At 43.4% G+C, this 26,752-nt stretch overlaps 1 protein-coding gene across 1 annotated transcript in view; it reads right to left on the bottom strand.

Annotated features, from left to right (window-relative positions):
• Positions 1 to 2,591: 2,591 nt before the first annotated feature.
• Positions 2,592 to 26,752, bottom strand: part of ILRUN (inflammation and lipid regulator with UBA-like and NBR1-like domains) — a 33,933-nt gene continuing 9,772 nt past the window's right edge. The window contains exons 2-5 of the mRNA XM_033009343.2: positions 22,225 to 22,379; positions 18,373 to 18,570; positions 15,363 to 15,691; positions 2,592 to 6,725 (exon numbers count right to left, since the gene is read on the bottom strand). Of these exons, the coding sequence (XP_032865234.2) occupies positions 6,690 to 6,725; positions 15,363 to 15,691; positions 18,373 to 18,570; positions 22,225 to 22,379 (718 nt within the window). The 3' untranslated portion in view covers positions 2,592 to 6,689. The remainder of the gene's footprint in view (positions 6,726 to 15,362; positions 15,692 to 18,372; positions 18,571 to 22,224; positions 22,380 to 26,752) is intronic.

The raw sequence follows: 26,752 nt of genomic DNA, 5'->3' as shown, positions 1-26,752 counted from the left end.
CAGGACAGCCTGATTCCCCACTTGGCCTGTTAATACTTCACTGCACATCCCCCCGCAAAGGATTTGTAGAGAAGCAAGAGCAGAGGGAAGATGAAGCGAGCACAGATCCCTCCCATAGCATCTCGCTGTGCACTGCAGGCTGCGTGCCACGTGATTTAGTGGACATGGCAGGTAGGAAGGGAAAAAAAAATAATAAAAATCATGAAAACCTGCCCTTTTCTTCTCTGCTGCAGTTACAGTTGCTGCTCTGGGAAGGCAGAGTGCTTGCTGGAGCCCTTGAGCCCATGCCTGCAGCGATGCTGTGGAGGTGTTGGAGCAGATCCTGCACTTCGCTCTGCAGTCGGCCGGACAAGCAGCGCAGCCTCCAGCCAGAGGCACCGAGTATGCCCTCCTCGCTGTAATTCATCACACACCACCCATACAGCAGAGAACATCCTCCTGTCCACCGCAGCATCGCTTCAGGGACGGAAAAAAGCTGCTTAAAAACAGAATTATTTTTGTAACTTGTAATGGGCGACGATCTGGTTCCCTTAGAAAAATAAGTAAGCAGAAAAAGCAAACCCAAGTAGTTCATAGGTGACTGTGGCAGCCGTTTGACTTGGCCTCCTGCCTTGCCGCCCTGCACCACACCCAGGCTCTGCGCAGGGATCACGGTGGCAGGATGACCTCCATTATAGCAATCCCTCAACTTATTTGCCTGCTCAGGAGATAGTATTGGAAGGTGTGATGGTATTGTCCTGTACTGGCAAACTTCGACAGGTTGCAACCCTAAAGACAAACAGATTCTTTCAAGCAAATAATTAGTAAATGAAAAGTTGGGCAGATAGAAGGAGAGGCAATCCTAACCTACCCAAACAGATCAGTCTTTAAGACACCCGTGAGCACCAAGAGCTCAAGGGGTGCATTCTTTTCAAGGCACAAAATAAATACCCTTAGGCACAGGTAGCAGGATGTCTGCTCCCAGTAAGGCTTTCAGTCAAGCTTAAACAGCACATGAAAGCTCCAGGCATTTATTCAAATGTTAAAAAGCAAACCCAGCACACACATATTGAGGTTTCTTGCAAGGATTAGTAACAAAATCACATGTAAGCAAAAGAATGGTTTCAGCTAAGCTGCTCCGCAGTATGGTTTATATAGGCAAATGTTTGGGCTGGGTGCCGAGTAGTAAGGCCTCACTTGGGAAATAGGATCAGCCCGAGATGACGGTGCCACTGCCCATCAAAGCAGAGACTTTCACATGCCCCCATCCTGATATACAGAACACCAGATATTTCCTTAGTGATAGTAAGAAAAATAATAAATAAATAATAAAAAAAAAACAACAAACTTCCTTCACTCAATATTCCTCTCCTGCCTCGCCAAGACTCATGAAGGTCTGATCCGTGGCAGGTCTGACGCATCACCGCGAACAGCACCGAGGCTCTGAGAAAGCTGCTGGGATGCAAATAAGCCACGCAAGGAGCATCACAGGACCCGGCTGCAGCACTGCTTCGTGCTGGTGGGTACGAGGATCACCAAAACCAGGTTTCCACTCCTCCTCACATCTGCACCCAGACCTCTCAGTGCCTCTCCCCTCCCGCTCCAGCCCCGGTTACAGCCGAAGGCGCCGAGCTGGCGCTTCCCTCCATCCCCGCCGTTGCACGGGCACGGTGCTGAGCCCCAGCCACCCCCCCGCACGCCCCGGCTGGGGGAGACACGGCATTAGAGCGGAGAAGTTACCTGACCTTATCACGAGAGACATCCACTGCCCACGCTGGTGAACAGGGATAACCACGTGTCGTGAGGGGCAGCACCCGGTGCGGCCCCGCTGGGAATCCTCCTCCTCAAGCGGCTGCTGCAGAGCCCCCTCTTTTCTTCACAGGCTTTCCTCCTCCATCACCCTCCACAAAAAAAAAAAAGTCATCTTCATACCCATCTGCCTGGACTGGAAAGGTTGTTTGATAAACTCAGTACACCCTCAGTTCTGTTTTTGAAGGGATTTGGGGTAAAGACAAGGCTAAAACTGGGTGTAAGGGTATTGTGCCTTAGCCTCTGCAAACACACCAGAGATAGAAGCAACCTGGGTACATCTAGAATCATCGAATGGTCTGGGGGTTGAAAGGCACCTTAAAAATCATCCAGTGCCACCCCCCTGCCCCGGGCAGGGCCCCCTTCCCCCAGCCCAGGGGGGCTCCCAGCCCCGTCCAACCTGGCCTTGAACCCTTCCAGGGAGGGGGCAGCCACAGCTGCTCTGGGCACCCTGGGCCAGCGCCTCACCCCCCGCACAGGGAACAATTTCTGCCTTAGATCTCATCTAAATTTGCCTTCTGTCAGTTCAAAACCGTCACCCCTCATCCTATCCCCACACCCCCTGACCCAAAGTCCCTCCCCACCTTTCCTGTCCCCCCTTTAAGCCCTGGGAGGCCGCTCGAAGGGCTCCCCGGAGCCTTCTCTTCTCCAGGCTGAACCCCCCCAACTCTCTCAGCCTGGCCTCACAGCCCCCTGAGCACCTTCGTGGCCTCCCCTCTGGACTCACTCCACCACATTTAACTACCAGATGACAGGTTCAGAAGTTTCTGCAGCTTCAATAAAACTCTCAACAGCTAAGGAACTTTTTTTTTTTTCTGTGTTAATTTAATCATACAAATATTCATTTATACATTAAGGAAAAAGCTTCCTTTATTTTTACCCCCAATGTGCTATCATAGGACTTCTCCCAGACTCAATGAGGCAACACACCATCCTGTTCTACACATGCACTCCCCCGGAGAGAATAGACAGGCTGCAGAACCACCCACGCACTCACACACGAAAAAAAAAAAAAATTAAACACACAACAGAAACCCAGACGTGGGACAGCGTGCATTTCCTAACCCTGCAGACTCCAGCTGCTCTCCTACCCACGTACTCTCTGACCACACAGCTTTGCCCCTCGCTGGGGGAGCAGCATCTTTCCAAACCTTGGAGGGGTCCAAATCCAACGCTCCCGAGACGTGGGCAGCAGGTTCCAGCTCCCCTCAGCCCTCACGTGGCATCGCCAGTTTCGGGGTAGGCCTAGGGATACCGCGCTCCAGTGTGCCCGGGGCTGCCACTGCTCAAGTTGTGTTAGTGATATGGTTCTACACATTAAGTGGCTCACGTTGACACAGGGATCCATTTAGAGACCACCAGAAATGTTCTGCATTATCTTTTTTTCTTTAGGAGGGGTGGGGTGGGGGGGTAAGGAAGATCTCTCTTTCCCTGCTTCTCAGGACTTCAAGACAGATGAGTGTTCATCAGACGGGAGCCAGTTGCAGCCGCTCTGCCACTGCACCCTCCAGTACCAGCCCCATCCCTCCCCCTGTCAGGAACACCAGCCTTACTGGGGTAACAGCCTCTTTACTGGTTCACCAGTCTCAAACCAGTAAGGATCTCCTCCCATTTCTAAGAGGCCTGAGCTCTATGTGCATAACTCACGTGGATCAGGTTATCCGAGCCACCACACACACTTCAGGCTCATCAAAATATCCGGCATTCAGCACTTCTGAAAAAGCTGGCCATTTTGTTTCATGTATCTGATGTTAAGACCCCATGAGTTTGAATGCATCAGCCCTATGGAAACCAATACAATCACAGTGCCCTGAAGTTACCTGGAAAGAGTTTTGCTGAATTCATCTCAAATCCCACTATTTAAAAGCTGGAAACCTGACAGCGAGAGCAATTTGAGGGCTGGCAGCACCACTAAGCTCCAAGGAACCAGAGGAGATAAAACAACCTTTGGCCCCAGTGAAACAGTTTTTACTCGAGGAAAAACCCAGAGGTAGAGCAACCACTAATTTAAACGTTCTTCCACTGTCACAGCCAGGGTTACAACCCCAACCCTCAAAGCATCCAGCGCTCCGTGCGACTGTTTGCAGAGCGATCGCTCTCGCAGACAAGAGCGCTCACACTCAGCTACCTGGGGAAGAGCAGCGCTGTGAGCAGCAAGAGGCTGCAGATTTCAGCAGCAACTCGGATCTGGCCCTGCTTTTCTTCACGTCCTGGCGTAAGTGACCCTTGTCACAAGGACACCATGGACTGAAAACACTCAAGAGGAGAGAGAATTCAAGTCTCTGCAGAACAAGTATGCCTTCTGAGTGGGAAAGCACACGACTACTTGGGGTGCATGCAAGGTGGTGGTTTTTTTTTTTTTTTTTTTTGTTTGTTTTTCAAGAAAAGGAAAATTCAGTCTTAGGAGGAACACAGGAACACGGATGTGGCAGCCATTATATACGGGAGGAGCATAGGTGGCTGGGAGCAGAAGAAAGCCAGAGTGGGGGTATCCAAGTTCAAGGGTGTCCCAGTTGCCTCAGCTGACAAAAGGCAAAGGTTGCAGCACCAGCTATAACACAGGGACTCAGATCTTAATTTTCCCCCCCTCCTTCCACTACACAGATGATAAAAGTAGCTAATAAAGATAAGGAATCACCTTGTCACTTGGACAAACAGCTGTCTCCAGTGGTTTAGATGCCTTCAGTATTGCAAGAGGTGTGATGGTCAGGTACGTGTTCAAGCCTTCAGAGCCTGTTGCACAAGCTGCATGCTTGGAAAGGAGGGAGTGAGGAAAGAAACCACTTGTCCACGCTACACCAGTGATGCAAATTGCTGCCTAGACTGAAGGCTTAAGAGGAGATAACTAATCCAAGGCAAAATGATGTTACAGGACAAGAACCAAACACTGCAGCTGCACTGAGCCGCGCAGCATCACCTTCCACGGGATCTTAATGCCCACCTAGCTCTAGCAAGCTGCTGAGACAGACCCAGGTGCCCACCAAACTGCAAATGCAAATGGCTAGCAGTCCAAATGCTGCAGCGCCTTTTACACAGATAATTTCTTACATTATACTTGTTTCTCCCAGTATAAAGATTTCTGCAGGGACACTTCAGGTAACAGTGACCTTTGACAACTGAATCTCTGAAACATGAAGAAAATCTATTGCTCGATTCATCCTCTGTTGGATACAGGGAACTCCCCGTGTCCTCCACAAGATCCATCTGTATGCACTAAGATACAAGAGTCCTTGGTAGCTGCAATGAAAATGAATCCCCCATTCAAAGCCAGCCAAGAAAATACAACTAGTCAAGAGCAAGAGCAATCAGCGTAAAGCCACACACCATGCAGCAAGTTTGCGCTCTGCTCCAACAAGGAGAACAAGTCCTCAACTGGAAAGATTTGGAAGAAGGTAGTGGGAGCTTTGCACATTACTGTGTCTTTGGCAGATGGCCATTCCAGCCTTGCTCACTTTTCTGAATGAGACTGTGTCCCTTTACCTCACTCCCCTTCAGCGGGATCTGTGGTGACACAGCACTTTAGAAACAGCACTCAAGGCCATTCTCCCTCCCCTCACACTGGACTTCCCAATCCATAACTGGAGGAAACCACGTTGGAACAACAGCAGAGCAATCTGAATCTTTAGAGGAGCAATGCCTCCTCCAATACAAAGCCCTGGAGAGCCTGTTTATAACACAAGAGCCTCAATGAAGCTATTAGCCAGGACGATAAAGGTGAATGAATACAAGGTGACAGAGCAGAATCCAGCTGATGATGCTAACTCTTATTCTGCACTCAGAAATGCAATTAGCCTCTAAGCTAATGCTTTCTCACAGGAGAAATGAATGCAAAATTATACTCTGTAAGAGAGAGATGAGAGATTCAAAATTAAAAGGACTTCTGTAAAGCTTTGAAACTACTACCAAGTGAATAACAGCTACAGAAAAAGTGTCCTCTTGGCACAAGACCGATATGCTTGCTTGGTTGCTCTAGGCACAGCTACTGTACATCAAGAGTTAACAAAAAGGTATTTTAAAATGCTAACCACATAGGACAGCTCTGGAACTTTAACGAATCCATTTCTTATTAATATGGGTGTATATTTCTGTGTACTTTGTGTACACGGGAAGGGAAGTGAGCCCCTCCATGTTATCCTAGAAGTCCCAGAGTCCTTCTCTCCAACTTTGATACTGAGACCTGGTCTTCAGCATGGTTACCAATGACATGTAGGACAACTAACAGCAACACCCAAACCAAAAGGGAAGGGAAAAAAAGAAAAAAAGAAATAAAAGAATATTAAAAAGTTGGTAACTAAAACCAGCAGATGATATTAAAAATGCAGAGCTGGGTGCAGACCCAACCTGTCATTAAAAAATGTCTGACAAAAAGAAGTCACTGCACAAACCCCAGAAGATGCTAAGCAAATTCCATTCGTTAGCAAGCAAAACATGACAGTTCTGTAAAAATGCACGCTGTCCCTTACTTAAAAAAAATATTAACAAGAAACAAACAGAAATTAAACATCTGCTCAAGCTACAACCGCTCTGTAGGCAAAATATTTCTTTTAAAGATGGCTTTTTCATTTTCATTTTTAAACTTCTTTTTAAGCTACCTAATTATGTGAGAACGATTTCTAAAAAAAACCCCATGGTGTTGGTATATTTTCTTTCTCATAGCATTTAACAACACTCCTGAAATCCAGCATTCACACATGCATACTTAAGATTTTGTATTTTCCTCTGGAAACAGCTAGTCTTAAGTTACTGGGATTTTGTTTTTTCTTCTTTATCCAGAATACGGAGGCAGAGAAGGGGGGGTCCACGTTGTGTCTGTCTGCCACATGAATCCCCCTCCCTTCCCCCAAAAGTCAGTTCTTTGTTAAATTCTCCTCTTGTCGATACCCGTTTTGTGTTTTTGTGTTTTAAGACTGTCCGAAGGGATAAGGACCGTGGAAACCCTGAAAGAAAGTTGGAGACATAATCAATTTCAACAGGCAAGAAATAAAATTACCAGTGTACACCTACAAATACTGACCATCCCATCCCAGCACTTCTAAACCAAATGCAACCCTTTACCCACCAATGTGGCCTCTGTTGTCCAGCCTTATGGACTGCCCCTAAAATGCAGGTTTCATGTGCTTGTAGCTGGTTTCCCCAGAGATGTCAGATGCTATCCACTTACCTTTCAGGTGTTATTTAGGCCAGGCAATAGCCAGGTGTTACTGGACCAGAAAGTAACTTGTATTTTCTACATCAGAGCAAAAATCCCCTACAGATGCTACAATACCTGCAACTGCAGTTTCACAAGTCTATTCTAAAGATTTACAGCCTCTTACTTAACCGTTTGCTGTACTGGTAGAAGAGTCTAAGGGGAAAAAAAAAAATATCAAGATTTGGAAATCCACGTTCCCACAACTGCCACTTTTGCTCTCTCAAGATAACAACATACATTTCCCTCAAGTGAAAATCAACCACAACATTGAAACAAAAAAATCAAAATGCTTACTACAGAATCCACTTCCCCTCCATTACAGCCTGAAGCGAGTCACCTAAACTTGAGATCTGTCACTAGACTTGCCATTAACAGGAACTCCTTACTGCAATTTCTACTGTTCAAAAAATCAGCTATCCAGGGTTTCATCAGGAAGCAAAAGAAAAACACCAACAGGTAGGCAAGAGATGCCCAAAGTCACAGGGATATAAAGTTTGTCATAATGATGAAGGTACAAACCACACACAAAATCCTCCTGCAAGATCCAGACACATACTCAGGTCAGAAGTGAGACAAGGGAGAAAAGCTCATTATATTTCATTGTCAAAGTTAGAAGACAATTATGCAAATGCTTTTTTAAAACACAGTCCAGTTTCTTTCCAGCATGCTGATGAGTAAGACAAACAAGAGCTCAATTAGCACAAAGTCATTCTTGATCTTTAAATGAAGCTCTGACTTCAGTTTTCACCATTTTGCCTTTAAGGGGCCAAATCTCAAAGGAAACACTGTTTCCTGCATGTTCTCCTAAAACTCTTAACAACCTCACTGGATGAACCAGAGCCATGAAGCAATGAGTCTTTAACATGACTCATAAACTATCAACTTCATTAGCTTAAGCCCAGCTGCAAAAACCCAAGTTCAAGAGCTCTGTTATATATCTGTGTTATAAAGGCAGTGTTCTAAGAAGCCTGTAATCTTGCTACAAATGAGGAAAAAAAGTTAATTCTTTAGGATGTATCAGGTGGCAAAATACAAGACAATGGTAAAACGAAGCACCTATCAGCAGCTTTCAAAATTCAACCAAGAGAGGAAGATTAGCACACAATTAAACAGGACATCTCGTGAACATCTTGAGAAGTATGTAAGACTGGAAACTTGGAAATGCTGTTTGCAGACAGAAATACATGCAAGTGATGGAAAACCAAACACGCTTCTATCCTAGGAATATGCTGCACTCCCAGTTTTTAAAGCAAGCTTTTCAAAAGCTAACACGCAGCAGATTCCAGCACAACAGTTCACCTCAGAAAGGAGAAGCTCCCACCAAAATCAAGAGACTGAGATATTCAACATCTCTGAAAAATACAATCACACTGAAACAGGGTGAAGGGGAAAAGCAGAAGAGAAACATTAAAACAATGTGAATAGGTGCACAAAAAAAAACCCCAAAAGACACAGAAGGAAAACAACGTTAAAAGCAAGACTCTAAGCAGTCTCACTTCAAAGACGTTAAGCTATCGCACTTACTGCTCTACAGAAGAAAACCAGGATTCGTTGCCGATTACCTGTACAGACACATTTGCCAGAATTTGCTTAATCTTTTAGTTACCTGCACATAAATAAGGCTTTGTTTGCTGACACTGACTGGCAAGCACCCCCAAGCCTCACCAGAGTGGTTTGAACACCAACTGGTCCCAGCTGCCTGCTCCCTCTGCTGGGGGCTGCCGCCTGCACAGCCCAGCCGGCCTGCTACCCTTCATGTGTCTGATGGTTTATGTCACAGGTAAAACCTTGTTGATTTAATTCGTGCATGCCGTAAGCCAAGACATCTGCATCACCCCATGACATAAAAGAATTAACACAGTTAATCAGTACACAGTCCAGAGTCTTCATCTTCTGACATGAGAACAGTTCATTAGTCTTTTTGTATGCGGAGAGAGACCCTGTGAAGAGGCTATTAACCTTGTTTTCAGGGAAACCCTCTGGATCTTCAGATGCTATTTTCTGTAGCATCTAATTTAAAGCTACCCAATTATGCTAATCATGTGTTAATTAAAACCAGAATTTAGCTCACCATCAGAGTGTCAGATTACTAAGTATATACAGCTTTCTACCACTTGCTACAGTGCACTTAAGAGGCTGCCATCCCTAGATGAGCCTCTCTCACAAACAATTCCAAGAACAGTCCCAGAACCTGTGACCAAGGTTAGCTTCTCCTGATGCAGTAAATTTCGCCAAGAAGAAAAAGCCCCAAATCCTTGCTTTTGGGATTGCCACTCTTCAGTGCATTTCACTTACCCAGGAGATTCATTAGCACACACGAGAACTTTCAAAATTAAAAACCCACTTGTTTCTTTTCTTTAAGATCAAGTGTAGACTTGGTTTAACGTTGGACCCTGAGCAAGAAACTCTTACTCCCCTTTGTGAAATGAGAGTACTTTCTTTCTTCTTCCTAAGATGCAAGCTCTCTTCAGAGCAACTGTTTCTCATTACATTTATTCAACATACACGGCGTAATAGTGTTGATACCTGAAAACTTCACTTACTGATGCAATGAAAATACCAAACTCCATTAGATGACATTTTCAAGAATAATTATCCCCTGTATGCAATATAAACATCATAAACATGCAAAAATAATTCTGCATACAATTGCAGTTTTCCCAAGTGATTTCAACTGAAAAATTATTCACACTATTTTTGGTGAATTCCCTTCTACTCTCAAAATGACATCACTATCTTTATGGAAAGCTCAGCTGCAGATTTCCAAATTTACTTTCAGTTCTTCCAGTATCTTCCACAGAAGTAATTGCTAATTTGCTTGAGAAAGCATACTGGCTATTCATACAGATAAGTACGTGAGAACAGAGGACAGTGTTTTTTCAAGACAAGACACTACATGAAAATTATTGGTATAAATTATCATTTGACTTCTGTATCTAGAAGGGAACTGAGATGTTTTGGCAAGTTAAAGGCCTTTGTAAGTACTGAGCTCTTTAAAATAGGGCACCTGTGCTAGAAATAAAATGAAGATTAAGTTAATCTTTCATAAACCATCACAACACAGGCTTTCAAATAGCTATCTTTATTTCACCTTTGTGACTGAGTCAAGATCAATAAAAGGTACACTTCGAGAGAGACAGGAGTTTCTGATGCACAGCTGCAAAGCAATACAGGAGTCTCCCAGCGTACACTGACAGTAGCATCAGACAACACTACAAGTCCCCGTTTCCTCATCACCTCCTGGGCTGCTCCTAGTCAGTGCTTGTCCAAGCTACACAGAGTTTTCTTGACTAACTTACGTAAACTGAACACAAACAGAAGAACAAAGTATTGAGCACTTTTAAATTTTTTATTCCATGCATGCTGTGCAAACATGGCATGGCAGTTAAGACCACCAAGAAGTTAAGAACCTTCTCACAGTGCAGCCACTCGTAGGGCTGGTTTAGATGCACATAGCTGATGAAGTACACGAGGGCTCAGGTACATGATTAAGTTACCATGCAACAACTTAGCTCCTGTAACTTAATCAATGGCGTGCTTTTAGTCTGCAGAGATAAAAGAACAGGGAAACTCTGTTGGCCCGCAATGGAGCAAAGTTAAGCTAAAATCAGATTATCTCACATTTCCCACAGTCCAAAAGCACACGGACTGTCAGTTTTCATGGATGAGCCAACATGCAGCATCCAAACACATTAGTCTTTCACCAGATAAGCAAACCAGCTCATGCAACATCAGTTTAGCCTGCAGATGCTATGCAGCAGCGTGGCTGTCAAAGAGTAGCTATGGTAGTTTTGAGTCCAACGTTCTCCCACTTTGTCCTAAATGAATTTAACTGTGTGGTAACTAGCCCAGTTTAAAGCCCAGATACCAGGATGGAAGGAGTTGCTCTTCTACATGGAAGCAAACATTTCTAGGGCATCTTCCTTACCCACAAATATAGTTTGGTACCCAAATAGTTTCCAGTGGAAAAATTTCTGTCTAAAGTTTAGAGGTACTCCAAAAATATGCATGCTGGAGTGTCCTGGTTTGGAAGAAGCATGCATCCAAAGCAGCAGCAACTTTTAAACTGAGAGAGGGGAAGTCAGTTAAATGCTCTAAGGATAGAGACAGATTGGTTCCCCCTTACATATAGAAAGCTGTCAAGTAGAATGGATCAGAGTTCAGCTCCACACAGAATGAAGTAAGATGGGGAGCAAAAACACATCAGGAAAAAAAAGGTTAAGAATTTAATTCAGTGAACTCCAAATATGCTTATATTTCATTGGGCTTTTAAGAGTAGCATGAGTAACAAACAGAATATATTAATACCAGACAAGCTGTAGAATGTCCTTTGCTATGGTGGCGACTAGGCAAATTGCTCTGTATGGACAAATCTTTGCAGAATCAGAACTTCTGCATGTAGTTTTCTGCATTACACAGAAAGCAGCGATTCCTCAATTCATATGGGCAACAGATTTATATATATATATATTTTTTTTTTAATATATAGAGGTGACAAGTACAATCTGAATGTCAGTATATGGATATCCACTTCAGATCTGTTTAGACATTTAAACCTGTACATTTCTTTCCTTAGTTAAGAAATTTAACTCTAATTCCCCAGGCACTGTAAGACTGCATCTTGCGCTTTTAATGTAAAAGACACTCACAAGAGAGCAGCAGTGACCTCGACAGTGTTGCTATGAGACAGAAGCAAGTAAATAGAAGGAAGCTATATTAGCCTCATCTCTCTCGAGAATACAGAGAGAAAGCAACTGCCAAAGAGGAGAATAAAATACCCATGCATGGGTATATCTGGACTCTAATACAGCTCATCCCTACCCTGAGATAAGCATCTTATCCTGCACTTAAGCACATCTTTAATTCTAAGAACATGCAAAAACTCCACTGGGAATAGATATAACAACATGCTTAAAGCTATGCCCTGAACACAGGCCCTGATGTACAACCTTCCAGCAGTTTGATTCGGTGAACAGGGTGGACCCAGGGAAGGCATACACGACAGCAGGAGTAAAGATCACAGGTTTCATCTTACATGCTTATAGGGAATTCAGTGTCTGGTTTGCTTGGGTTTTTCCTAGGAAAGTTTGTTTCACTGAGCGGAGCATCCAAACCATGTACTCTGTGCTGCTGTATAAGAACATTTTGGATGTTTCCACATGTGAAACATTGATATACTTGTCTCATCCAGCAGCAGATGGCACTTAGTGACCAGTGTCACTAAGATCCTGAACCCAATGGGGAATTTTAGAGGACAAGTCACACCTGTTCAGCTGCACCAAAGGGAGAACGAATACTGACAAGGTCTGGCAACTTCTAGTATGTTTTACAGCTGCAGATGCCACAAACTGCTAGTTTTATCTCAAAGATTTCATGGTCTCATGCAACTGCATGACTGGGATTCTCCATGATCTCTTGGCAGAGAGGATGCCTCCACAGTGATCTGAGAAATATCTAAAGGCTTGTAATACTTCTAAATATGGGACATAAGCCCTGCTGAACACCTTAACTAGACCTTACCCTTCTCTTTTGCTGTATTACACCAAATGGTTTAGTACTCACAGTACTCTGCTCCTAGAACTTGAAATAAAGCTTTCCACATCAATATTCAGTCATAAGACAATCTCGAAATATCTAATTTTCTTTCCCCCTCTCAAGCAGCAGAGTACAGGTCAAGTCCCTGGGGAAGCGAGGAAGATGGGCCAGACGGAGCTTTGCCTAACAGGTACTGGAACGCCAGCTACTGATCAGATGGTTTAATACTTCCGATATCACCTCCAAAAAGCCCTTTTCCACTTAGCTTGAGTCCCAGCTGGGGATACTGCTTACACAACTACTTTTTAGAAAAAAAAAAAAAAAAAAAGTTTCTTCTTTTCCAGAAGGATCTCCAGATTGCATGAAGGCGGCAGACAATAGCACTAGAAGGTGAGCATGTTCACCTGGCGATTTTAAATGAGATCAAGCATCTAGGATGTCAAACCTACTCAAACTTGTTCACTACAGGAACAGTATTGTAGCAGGGTGAATATTAAGTCTGTGGTAGAATGCCTCCTGCCCTGGACAGGAAGGGCAAGGCTGGAACAGGACTCTGATCTTCAGACCTACCTTAGTAATGGCCTCCAAAGGAAAAGCTAACTTGTTTTATTATGTCACAAACAGAAACACTGTAGTAGAGACAAAAAGCCCTCAAAAGCCAGTGAACTTTCACATACCCCAACCCGTCTCCAAAAAGGACCATAAAGCTATCTGTTCTGAAGCAAGCAAGAAAAAATTTCTGCTTTTATCTCATATAATCTACCTCAAATGCACCCAAGAATATTCTCTAAATACAAAAAGAAACAAAACCCTAAAACAAGAAAAAAAAAGAAGGGAGAAAGGCCACCTACCCTACATCCGAGGTTAGATTATAATGTCTCACATCTCGTAAGGTTATTGATCATGAACTTTGGGTTATTAGCTAAATCAGCTTACTTAAATTTAGTGAAATTCTCTCTGGTAGTGCTTCACTCTCCTTTTTGGCTTTTCTATTCCACAGTATAGCTGACCTTTGCTATGTCCTCTACACCTCCAATAGGTACTGGTTTCTTACACCTACGTTCTTAGAAAATACCAAGCATCTACTCCTTGGCCAAGAGAGTCTGTTGGTACACTTTACCTCCTGGAGCCCCCACTGCTCTCACTAGGAAGGGTAAAGACACATAGCACAGGAAGAGACCTAGTGAAAACTGAAGGCCACATTACCGCCAAAACCCCATGTCTAGCATTTCTGTGCAGGAACTTGCTCAGAAGTACATACATTAGCAGTTCCACATCTATCCACCTGCAAGTGCAAATCGGCTACGAAGCAATTGCCAAGCTCTGCACTCAGAAAACAGTCACCGGGAAAAAAAGCCACCTCCAAGCCTAAAGGTGACCACCAAAAAGTGGAACTGAGTTTTCCTACCTAAAATAAACTTAGTATTTTAGCTATGAAAGGCTTAGGTAAGTCTACTACCTCACCAAAGCTGTACTTAGTAACTGATTCTTATTTTTCATCAGCTGATACGCAGAGCTGTTACCAATCTTTGCTGGGATATGTACAACAGACAGCTGCAGAGCAGCACTCCTCACCTGAAGCACCTGAGATAAGGTGTATGCAGAGAAGCTGTATCAGTACATAGACAGCCTCTGCCGTCACACCACAGCCCGTCTCTTCAGGGAACCCCACTACCCACCGAGCAACCGCTAAAAGGCAGTGACTTTCAGTCACTGCTAATTCAGGTTTTATTTGAACTGATAGGTGAAAAGCTTTATTCTTTAATTATTTCCTGAGCCATCCATTTCACTTATAGTGAGCAACAATCTTGAAGCAGGAGCCAATACAGCTTACAGCAATTTATGTTTGGGGGGCAAAACACAAAAAGGGTGATTGGTAGTTTGTCAAATGGTCAATCCCGCGCATGCTATCAGTAATAAAAAAAATGCATAGCCCTGGTGCAAAGTAGGTCACTAAATTATGATCCACTGGTAGAGGACAGGCAGTTCATCCAGTTAGGAACTAAAGTGCTGTAGGTGAACTAACATTAGGGCTTTATTAAGTCATTCAGCAACCAAGTGTTATTGTCCTACACAGCCTGCTCAAATTACAGTAAAGCATTTTTAAAGGATTTTAAAAATCAAACTAGTTTGACATACGACAGTACACACCTACACAAACTGGCTGCATTAACAGGTGGATTCTGAATTGTAAATAATCCTGCAATTCATTTTTCACACACAAGCAAATAAAAACAGTCAAAATATCACTCAGACTCATATAGCATCCACCAAGCAAGCTTTTGAGAGAGATTTAAAGTAAAGATAATTTAAAAGTCACCTACAATTATAAACAAGACAAGGACACAGACAGAAATAGTCCTTTGATTGACTATTCCTGACAGGTAGCTTCTGGGATCAAAATGTTGAGCTCTGTAGTCTCTCTACACCAGCTAAAAAGAAGTTATCTGGTTAATCTCAGGTTTTGGGGGTGTGGCTATTTTTTCTCTTTTTTCACTTTTCAAAATTATGTAAAACTCGGGAGCACATCTAGAGAGATATTTTGACTTATTTGCACACGCAACTGGAGTAGGCTCCAGCCACTAATAGTTACAGCACCCAGACAAGATTATATAAATTTTAAGGACTTGAAGCAAAAACCAAAAAGGTGGATCTGGTAGAGTCTATCAGAGGCAAAAATATTTTAATATAACATGAGGAGTTGGCAGTCAGACAGTCAAATTCAAAACCTTCCTTAGCAGGTCTGGCAGAAGCAGAAGGGAAGGGCTTTGCAGTTTGTAACGAAGAACTATTACACACATCACAGTCTCATCACCTACCCATTCTCCTGTTCTCCCAGGGCACCTACCTTACTGTATGTCACTACCGACAAGTTGTTCGAGTGACTGCTGGGGGAGAGATTTACAGAGTTTTGTGACAGTCCATTCTGATCTTGTTCGATTTGGTCAGGAGCAGGCCCCCATGTGTTTTTGCTGATTGTGCCTAGCTCGGAACCCCCAGGGTCTTTTAGGTTGTTTTCATCTGGTTGCCTGTTCTTCTGTGGAGAGGCGAATGGATTAAAGTTTCCTTCTACCTTACGATGTGGTTGCGTGTTGAACTCTGTTTCAAAGGACGACAGCTGCTGCGTTACACCCAGAAGTCCTCCAACTTCCACGCTGAGGATCACCCAGATGACATCTGTGGAAAAAGACAGACACTCATGTTGTCACTAGATGGGAGCTTATGAAGAAGGGGGCAGAAGGAGAAAAACAGAATGTTAACTCCATCCTTTACAACAGCAAGAAGAAAAGACTGATTGTTTAAAATACATTTTTATGGAGCATCAGAAGTATTGGTTAAACACTAATTTAGTGTTCAGGCTTTCAGTAACACCAGGCAAGTTTTTCTCCTTCTGAACCTACATGAACCAGCTAGAAACACATATAAAACAAACTTGACACAACAACTTGGAGCTCAACACTTCAGATTACCAATAGGATGCACTGAAAAAAGAAAACCCTAAGTGACTTAATCCAAGGCTGGGCAGCAAGACTGAAAAGAGAGCCAGGAGGTATCACTGCCAATCTTCTACTCTGATGATAAAGAAAAGGCAATGTTTTTGTTTAGCTTTGAACAGTTTGGCTATTAAAATAAAACAACAGAAGGGTGACTTAGAAGGTAGTTATGTTTATGACAATTCACTGCAAAATATCTCCATTCCTGTTCCAAAACACTCACAGTAGGTGGATAAGGTACCCAGACTTGGTAGACTATTACATGAATTCACAAACTACTGGTTAGAATAAGAAACATATTTACAGTTCTTACCTAATGCATGTCTGTCTCTTGTACATAGATAAGATTGTTATTTTACTTAGCATTTCCTTTACACTTCATGCAAACATTATGGCCTATTTGCATAAATACATTTCTTGGTATGTATCCAAATTCAGTTTTATTGCTTCTCCCCCCCACACCCCCCTTCCATTAAATGTGCTCCAGTTTTGTTTTTCTGCACGGAGAGGGTGAATTAAAAAGAACAGCAGCAATACCTTATCTCATCTCAGCAGTTCTAATAACAGCACCTCGTGTCACATGTTAATTGCTTCCAGGCTTTCTGCACTCAGGTGTTAACCTACACGGGGCTCTTTCGTGCTGCCACTGGCGGCCGGGGGCGGGGGGGGGGGGAGACTGCCGGTCCTTTTGCTGCTCGGTTTTATTCTCAAGCAGCACCAACTCGCTGAAGCCCTCCTTCCAGCCACTCCCCTCCAGGTTTAACAGGGCTGGGCTCATTAGTTTGCATTTTATGATCTAATTAAAGCCAGAGGGGCGGGAGGGTGTGTGTGTGGGGGTGGCTGATTTATACAAAAGTACGACTTGCTTAGGGACCTCCAGCACCCTGCCCGGGCTGTAACACACACCCCACACTCCCGTAACCCCCAGCACCCTGCCCGGGCTGTTAAACACACACCCCACACCCCCCTAACCTCCCAGCACCCTTCCCGGGCTGTAACACCCCCACCCACCCCCTCCGTAGCCCCCAGCACCCTGCCTGGGCTATAACACACACCCCCCCGTAACCCCCCAGCACCCTGCCCAGGCTGTAACACATACACACACACCCACACCCCCGTAACCCCCCAGCACCCTGCCCAGGCTGTAACACATACACACACACCCACACCCCCGTAACCCCCCAACCCCCTGCCCGGGCTGTAACCGCCCCCCCCCCCGCGCCCGCCCGCGGCACCGCGGCGCCCCCTGCTGCCCGCCCGCGGCGCGACGCCCCGCCCGGTGGCCCCCGGGCTACCAAAGGCGTGGCGGGATGAAAAAACAACGGGCCACAGCGCCGGCTGCTCGCCAGGGCCTCCCGCAGCTGCTGGGGCTAACCGCTGGGGGAGACCTAGCAGAAAAGGTATTAATTATCTGGCAGGGGGAGGGCGTCTTTGACTCAAAACTCGGTAGCCAAAGGGATTTTAATCTGTAGGTCGTTTTCTTGCAAAATGTGCAACTCCAGGAAGTTTAGGAAGATCTTGAACTGTCAGCAGCTGGGAAAACCTCGGCTTTATAAACACACAGGCCTGCGGCAGGCAGTGCAAGTTGAACAGGCCTTTCAACCTGCGCAGAGGAATTCATGCCCTTAATTCAGGGACAAGTTACATCCATTTTGACACCAAAGAGTCGTACGTTTACTGACAGTTCTGCCAAAAACCCTGTGCTTCTGAGCAAAGAGTTATTTTTGTCTCCAAGTGCTAACATCTCTCACTCAAACCCATGTAACTTGGGATACTCCCAACTGCCAAAACAGACACAAAGATGTTCTCGCTATAAACTAAAGCTGGCTAAAAATGACTGAAAGACTCCAAATGAATGAAGATGTTGATGGCTCAGGCTAAGGCACCAGGCAAAATATCACAAAGTGGTTTTTAAACAGAAAAATGTTCACAGTAGATGCACCAAATTACTGTATTAAAACCTGGGCCACAACTTCTCAGATGAGGTTTCTACTGCTTAAATAGATTTTATGCTTGTATGTAGTTCACAGTGTTCAGTGCTGGAAAACTGGGAAAGAATCCCGAGAAGGAACGACTGGGAAAAAGAGTCTCCAGGAGAACTGCACAAGTCCCTTTGTTTTTCGCAGCTTTGTGTAATCTGCAATTTGTTCCAGTGTTTAGAAAACAGTTCTGTGCTGACCAAGACAACAAAGCAACTCGCTTGATGTTTTCTCTATTCTGTTTTCTATATTTAGTCTCAGAGCTGGCAGGCCTTCACCATGCGGTTATCAGGAGAGTGTCTGCAAGGGGCCAGGAACGTCCATTTTGTCTGCGGTGGGAATATCACAAAGAGCAGCCTCAAGTGCCAGAAAAGGGATCACTCACCTCCGTAATAGAGTCCCGTGGCGGTGCACATTCGCCACTGTCCCTGATACATTCCTGCTGTGCTGGGGCTGCACATCTGAACGCTGACGTCTGCAATCTCCTGGGGCTCCAGGGACCTGACCATCACCATGTTTACGTGGCCAAACTGGTCTCCCCCGACATACTTCAGACAAACCCCCGGGGGCCACGCCTCTGTCCCTGGGATTAAACAGAAGAAAGAATTACTGACAGTGCACCAGGAAAAGCTTTGTGTCTGTTTGTGTAAGACTGGATGAAACATGCTTATTAAAACAGTTGTGCAATTGTTGAGCAGTCAAAGGAATAACCAAGATACACACGACACAGCCAGCAATGGATGCTGAAGAGTACGGTTTTCAGACAAAGTTTAACTGGTCCATTCTGAGACCAGCAGGACAATTCATATTTTTATTTGAATAATCTCTAGATCGTCCTTACACAGAAAAATTCTCAAAGGCACAGTGTAACAGCTCCAGAAAAATCAACATAACCAACACACACATACATTTTACCAATGCTAGAGACAAAGATAAGGTCAGACCTAGGTGGGGTTTTTTTCCCCCCTCATTTCTTTCTGCCTCCCTACTTGTAGCTCCTGAGCCTTGAGACATCAAAATATATGTTATTAATACAAAGTGCTAGAAACATTTTCTTTCAGGGATTTGTTCTTTTTTAAGCCTGTTAGCAGTCTCAGGAGGAACTAATAGTTTGAACTATAATTGAAGAGCTAGTACTATTTTCTAGATGGATTTATTTCCCTTCTTACACCAACCCTTCTCTCAGCTTTGTGCAAAGGTGGAAAGGATTGTGAACATATGATTTATTTGTGGAGATCAATGTTCAGACTGCAGATACTGGGACTGACAGCATGACCTGACAATCTGTAGAGATACAGAAAACAGTTACTGCATGCAAGCACAGCCATCTCTGCCAAAGATAACAAGTACTGGGGAAGACAAAAAGAAAAGTGCTTCCGAGACTCGTGAAAAATCAGTTTAGCAGAATTTTATTTTACTTCTTCCCCAGTAATGTGCCATGACTAAGCCAGTGACTTTGAGAAAACCTTCTGCTTGGGTGAGGTCGATGGAAACAGCCAAGGAAAGCCTGAACCACCGAGAAGCTTTGAACCACTCTATGTCTAGTCTGAGACAAGAATGGTGGATGCTGTTCTGACCTTAGGTTACCCCAAAGAGCATCCTTTGCAACAGCTTGCCTGCTAATTTAATCCTTGTGGATACTTCAATGAAGACACGGTAGGGACTGGTTTTCTAGTCAAGTCCTTTTTTGCAGAATTCACAATCTAGCAGGGAAGGCATGATGAACACGTAAAGTGGGATATTCAGCGCGGGGGATCTATCACTACAGTTGGAAACAGTGCCGAGATAGGGAGGTCACTGAAAGAGGAGCTGAGTGACTAGCTGACCTCAGACTATGGAGTGTGGGAGTTGAGTATGAAGTCTCATCTGAAAAGGTTGGCAGCCCAGCAACATGGTTTAGTTTAAATAATTTATGTGATTTTTATCGGTTTTAATGGCTTTAGGCTTGCAAGGTGCCTAGAACGCTGCAACCGATAAGCCCCATAAAATGAAATGATGATTATGTCATTCTATTTCAGTACACTCATCTCTCAGGAGATGATAAATTGTAGTAACTGTCCTGCAGAGCCAGCAGCAGCTGGAAGTAGAGTGGGAAGAGGAAATAAGTCTGTTAAATCCTGCTGCTCTTTCAGCAATGGTTCTACTACACAAACTGGTCTTTTGGCAGACAAGCCAAGCACTGTCCCAGAAGGTATCAGAGCAGGGCATTAGTTTTTAATAACACATAAGAAAACCTGACTGAACCTAGCTTACTGCTTGCATGCTTAAAACTGACAATCTCTCAGAGCTCTGCTTGTCATACTCGTCAGACACTAAACGCTTCGGTGACACATGCCTCAGGTATTTCGTGTTCTAGAACTGAAGTCATTTAATCAAAGGTTCATGTAGGGCTGTTAAAAACCTTGGCTTTGCTTCAGTTATCTACCTAACAAGCAGATATTATCTGGAAACACTATAGTCCTTTGATATTATACCTTAATTAAACCATAAAATGGTTTTAAAATGCTACAGTCCTCCTTAAATTGCACAGTCATAACACAGTATGTGAAGTTGCATTTAACTAAAACATGCCTCAACAGCATGGTTTTAACAAGATCTGGCCTCCAGCACCACTGTTAAGAGTACAGATGTACATTTTAAGAAGTCAGGCTTTAACCCACACAGAAGCCAAAACAAATGTTGGCCTTGCCAGGAACTCGTAAGTCAAGATTAACTCCCTTTGCTCATTTTAGAAGGCCCATGGATTTCAGGTCAAACATTCCAAGAACAATCAAACATTGCTTGAACTACAATGTTAAATTAAGGCTGAATTTGCATGCAGGAAAGAATACATCAGAGGAACAAGAGAGGAAGGAGTCTGAAAGGATCAAGGTAGGGGTGTAGTCATAACACATGCAAATTAAGATACTAATAGTGGAGAAACAAGACCTGTCAAACTTACTACATGTGTAAGACCTGTACCTGAGACAGTTATAAAAATATCACCATCTATTTTTCACATTACTGGAGTTTAAGCAAGCTATATGTGTCACCTTTCCATTATACTAAGTCAAACAAATGGAGGCAGAAAAAGTAATAAAATAATTAAGCCCTTTCTCTAGGATACAGTCTCTATAAATTAGTGTACTTAAACACACACACACCCCCCCTCACCTCTCATGTCTTGATGAAACACTTCTAGATTTTTAGTATGGTTTTTGTCTCTGTTATACTTTGATATTCAGCACAAATCTGTACAGCACTCGAGTACTGCAGTTATTTACAAGTAGGAATACTAACAGAGCTGAACTTTACTCATGATGATTCATGATATCATACCTTGTTGTGCTGTCCTTCTTCACAAAAGTGCAAGCAGGTCAATTAAATTCAGACACACAGCTTAAACATTCATGTAACATCCTGTCATTGCAATACTTGAAGACAAGGTATTCTATTTTGCATCCATGGATCTCATTCGTCTCTCTGACTACATCCCAACAGATCAAGCACTAAGAATGTATTTTGCCTAGCCTGACTTCCTGGATCCCAGTCACTGTTTTGACTTATTTCATACTGGAATGTGGTCTCTCCAGCCTTGCATCCTCTCAGAGCATGAAAAAGCAATTCTGTCAAAAGTGTAATAGGAAGTAAAGGATACCTGCCACATTACCCTTGTATTACTACCTCTTCTCAGAGTTAGCTCATTGCATCACTGCCTCCACAGAAAACAGTGTTCTATAGAGAGCTGAACGCTCAAATGACAGTGACGGTCAGAGAAATGGTGTGATGAAGGGTAGTGGTAATACACAGGCTGGTCAGGAGCTAAAAGGCTTTGAGACTGAAAGCAATCTCTTCATTGACTTAAAAATGTATTCCATTTGTTTGCATCAAGTGATCAGAAATATGACTAGCTAAGGATTCTTTATTTTTAGATCAAACTACTATTAAAACACACAAAAAAGCAACTTGTACTACAATTTCTTTTATCTAGAAGTTTCATAGAGTTTTCGTTTGTGTTGGGGCATAAAGAACAAAACTGGTGGACTGAGCTGTGCATCTCGCAACAAAATGTTTGTGCCAGTGTAAGAAGGGGAATACACATGGGTTGGCAGCCTACCTCCTTCAATAACAGGGTGGCTCTATTCCCAGTTAAATGCACGCAAATCTCCTGTCTGTAGCCAGCACCTCTTCCATTAGATCTGCCATACTGTCACAGAATACACACTATGTGGGTTTTGCTACAGTCTAAAAGCCTTACCTGTGTTTTGTATCCTCCATGTTTTTGTAAACTGGGTATCAGGAGGGATGGACTCTCCTTCACCTATGGTGACATCTTCAACAAAGGACATGGAGGGTACATTGATATTTGGACTCTCAAAATCATAGTAGGCTCCAATGGCGGCTTGTAGATTCCTAGAAAGCAAAAAAGCAGATTACAGCCTAAAGTACAGGTCAGTCAGGTCCTTTTCACACATATACGTATGTCATCCTAAACTGTTAAGCGAAAATATTATCCAGACTCTTAGGTCTGCTGGTCATGGTTTTTTAAAGCTTTTCTCTCTATCACACATGGATTCTCCAAGATAACAGAGCTCAAAATATAGCATTTTACTTGCCAGAGACACTATTTTACAGCCCTTTTCTACTCTGCTTCATATTTTCACTAGAAATCTCGGAACTTACAAGTATTGGAGACCTCTACCCCCTTAGCTCTTTATGAAATTTGCCAAAAAGTTCAAGAGATACTGAAGGAGGTGCAATGCAGCAGCATATAAACAACAAGGCAGTTTCTCTATACCAGCCTTGTTTCCCAAGCTAATTTCAAAAGGACTGAACCCCTCCATTTTATTTTGACACAAAAGGTCCAAAAGGAGCATAAGATGAACAAAACACAAGGAACACTCTTATGATAACTCTCAGAGCCAAAGGACATCAGGTAGCTACAGATAACAACTCAAGCCTTGCAGCTTTTGAAACATACAGTCAGATATGAGCCATGAGTACTAGAAAACCATTTATTAATCATTAAAGTGCCTGCTCAGCTCTGGATAGTGACAACTCATGGGAACTTATAAACAGTCTGAGTCAAAAGTTCTTACTGAATAAAGACAAACGACAGTGGAAGTCTGTGATATATTAAGGACATTGAGAAAGCCACAAATGCTATTGATTCCTGAGTCGTGGTGTAGTTGAAACTCATATGATAATTAATTTGAAAGGAGGAACAGTCAAACAGGAAGAGGATTCATGAGTCTTAGATGCTGTTCCACGATATACTATTAAGTTATTATGTAAGTGTTTGGCAAGTCATGTAATTCCTCTGTTTATGCATGTCTGTGAGGTTGTGGCCCTAATTTATGTTTTGAGTAGGTGCTGTGAGAATGGAGATGAGTAAAATCTCACCAAATGCAATGGGCATAACAAATGCTTCTTATCCATGATTACAAAAATCTGTGTTGCTTTTTTGAGCAGGACTGGAAAAAACCCCAAACCTTCAAGAACTGGGAACTACCACCTAAAACAAAGCCATGCAGAAGGCTAGTCAGAAGCTGCAGTATATGGGTACAGTGATATAGTGAGGGTTTGTGATGTGTGGTGGAGTGTCATGTGTCTAAACCAAAGCCAGAAATCCAAGGTGAAAGCAAGAGAAACATTTGCAGTATGACCCTGAGAAAGAGCAAACATAGGGCTTTTTGGACTGCTTGCCAGCTGGAAAGGGGCTCAAAACGGTGAGCAAAGAAACTGCCTCCTGTTCAATTGCTACAGTGTTCAAGGGAAAAAAAAATATAATCAGACATTCTGGATAAAATCAGAACTGCATGGGAGAAGTATCACTGCTTTCTCCTCACAGAAAAAACAGGGGACCCAGAGTGTAGTAGCTAATAGCACTGGAGCTTGGGTCAAAGGGGGTAATAGCAGTGTTAGGCAGGTCTGCCAGCCACCCGCAATGGGGGTGGGCGGGAGAGGACCTAAACAACAGATGTATCAGTTTGGTAATCCATCACGGATGACAGAAGATAATCACGCTGTGAGTTACTGACACCCTGCTAAGTCTCCCAGCGCACGGCCAAAGCGTTCGGTGGCGCTGGAGGAATGTTCTGCACAACCTGGCCATGGTGATCGATTGGCAAATTCAGCAAACTGAGCCTTACAGCGAGGCCTTTCGCCATCAACACAGAACGGACTTTGATACAAAGGGGACACAAAAGAGCCACCGTGTAAGATTTCCACGCTTGGAACAACAAATTTCAGACCAGAAACCATTATTCAGCTTGAGGCATTTTCTACTTAGGAGTGTCAGGGCTATATTTAATACAGCCAGCTCAGTCAAATGCTACAGGAAGGGTGCATGTCACATTAGCCAATAAATAGAGACAAATGCTCAGTTTTACGTCACCAACCGCCTGTTGCTTATACACTGCACAAGATTTACATAACTCACAACAGGGCTGTGCCAAAAGACTCCTGTTCGTTCAACCAGCTAACACTATGATCTAGAGTTTAGTTTTCACTAGAATTTCTTCCTGTGTTACAGCAATCCAAGGCAAAACGGATTCTAAGAGCTGCAAAAGACAGCAATACAGCTCCTTCTTTTCCTAATCCACTACTACATAAATACATTTTCAGACATACCACATCTTGTGAGTTTCGATTCTGGAATAAGTAGTAATGATGTTTTATTGACATTAAGAGGAAAAATTAAAAGTTCCAAGGGGAAGATTTCTACAGTAATTCTTTGCAAGGCAGCCTGCACTGTTTTTTTTGTTTGCTTGGCTGCAAATACGCTTCAAAAGGTAGTGGGCTATTTGTGCACATAGGCACTCTGCCAACCCTCTTCCCCTCCCTGTGTCATATTTCATTGCTTGCTTTGCCATTGGGAAACAACTCCAGTCCTCTGCAGCATTTAGGTAAAAACGAACTAAAGTAGAACACATGCTGAAAAACAGATTTGCCACCCTTCTGTGATCAGATATTCACAAACCCACCTTACCACTCCCACTGTTTTGATCAATGCGCTGTGGGTTGTGTTTGGGGTGAGCCCTCATGTGTGTTCAGATACATGTTGGCCTTCCCACTGGAGAATTAAAAAGAAGCTTCCAGAAGCTAAAGAGAAATTGAAAGTGGCAAGAGCCAAAGTCAGGATGACAAAGCAAATCTGACTTAAGTTCAAGTTCTTTGACACAGACAACCCTAAGAGATAGCCACCGAGAGGCCGTATGACACCGTTCTGCTGCAAGAGATACCCACAGCGCTCATGTTTTACTCATGTTTGCTGCTTATACAAGCAGCAAAGGCAGCAAGGTATCACTCCTAGCTTTGTTTCCAAGAGGCAGTGCTCCCCCTCCTTCCTTACCCCCCCCAAATCCCAAGTATCTGTTTGAATGCAGGACTTTGCTTGGGGAAAACAAGTGCCATTTGCAGAGGCAAACTATTTGCTACCTGATTATCTAAAGGTTCTTGAGACCAAGCAGCACACCCTGCCGTTCTGCCTTCCTACTACAGGCACAACATTAGTGGAGCTTGCAAGCAAACGCAGGCATTAACGAGAGATGGTTTCAAGGTCAAACATACTCAAGGCCCTGAAACTTGTCTCTCTTTTTTTTAAAAGATATAGAAACACACTTTTTTTTTTTTGTTTTAGGTCTGTACTTTGTGGCCCAGCTGTAATTGCATAGCACCAACTGCAGATACTTCAGGGACACAAATGAAGAGTTAGTCCTCTGAGAGGAAGGGGTTATCTAAAGGCTTCTACTTACACATCCATGTCTGCTTTATTTTACTCGTCCTAGGTGTGACTTGCACACTACCCCTTTGCTCTCCACCATGAGATAAATTACTATTATAAACCAAACAACTTTGAAACAAAGACAAGCGTGCCAAATCCAGTCAGTGTAATTTCCATGACTGATCTCTCCTAATTACAGGGATGGCCATACATCTCTTCCTTGACATAGCCCTTCAAGTGTCAGGCCCTCCTTACCTTTTCTAAATGAAGCAATTTTTCCATTTCTAGAGCAGTCCTGGACTGCAATAGTTTGTAGCTCTGCCATGCTTACAGAGCAGGTCTGACAGGATTTAGGCTGAAACTCCTGAAAAAAGCCTGCAATCAGAAGTCACTCCTGCAACCAGGTAATCCTACTTAAAATCAACACAGTGCTCAGTTTTAGTCCTAAGAGCAAGATTCTGGAAAAAGGAGAGGAGAAAGCAGGGAATAGAGGTTACAGCTCCATATTATCAAGCAAATCCATTCGAACCATGGGTATCCCACTCCTTTCTCTCCAAGGGCATCCTATGACTCTTATGTGTCAAGTGCTTTTCCAACAAAATACTGCCAGCAGAACCAGAGAAAACCGTTCCTTTTCTGAACAATTATTTTGCTCTGCTGCTTTGTTTCAAGGCTCTGGAGCTAAATTACAATAGCGAAGTTAAAACCTTCTCTGCTAATAGCTCTGGAGATGTCCCTTAACAACTCTTAAGTGTTTGCAAAGGGCTGGTTTATCTTGAGCCATTCTTTTTCTTCCCATTTTTTTTTCCAGACAGCCTTTTGTTATGTTAAACCAATATATTTAGACAGTAATTACTCCCAATTAACTAGGTCACCACGCAGTATTCAAAAATAAAGTCTTCCAAATCAGTTCACAAACTAGAGGCCTCCTTATACAACATAAGTGTTGTGCACACAAAAAGCAATATACAGATAATTAGAAATATTTTTTTATTAATGGAATCAGGTTTTGGGTTTTTTTGTTTTGTTTGTTTTTTTTTTTTTTTTTTTTAGGAGAGTG

Source organism: Tyto alba, unplaced genomic scaffold (assembly GCF_018691265.1).
Source record: "Tyto alba isolate M040663 unplaced genomic scaffold, T.alba_DEE_v4.0 Super-Scaffold_30, whole genome shotgun sequence".
NCBI lineage: Eukaryota > Metazoa > Chordata > Aves > Strigiformes > Tytonidae > Tyto > Tyto alba.
The sequence above is the reverse complement of the archived record's forward strand: the minus strand, read 5'-3'. Positions and strand labels throughout refer to the sequence as shown.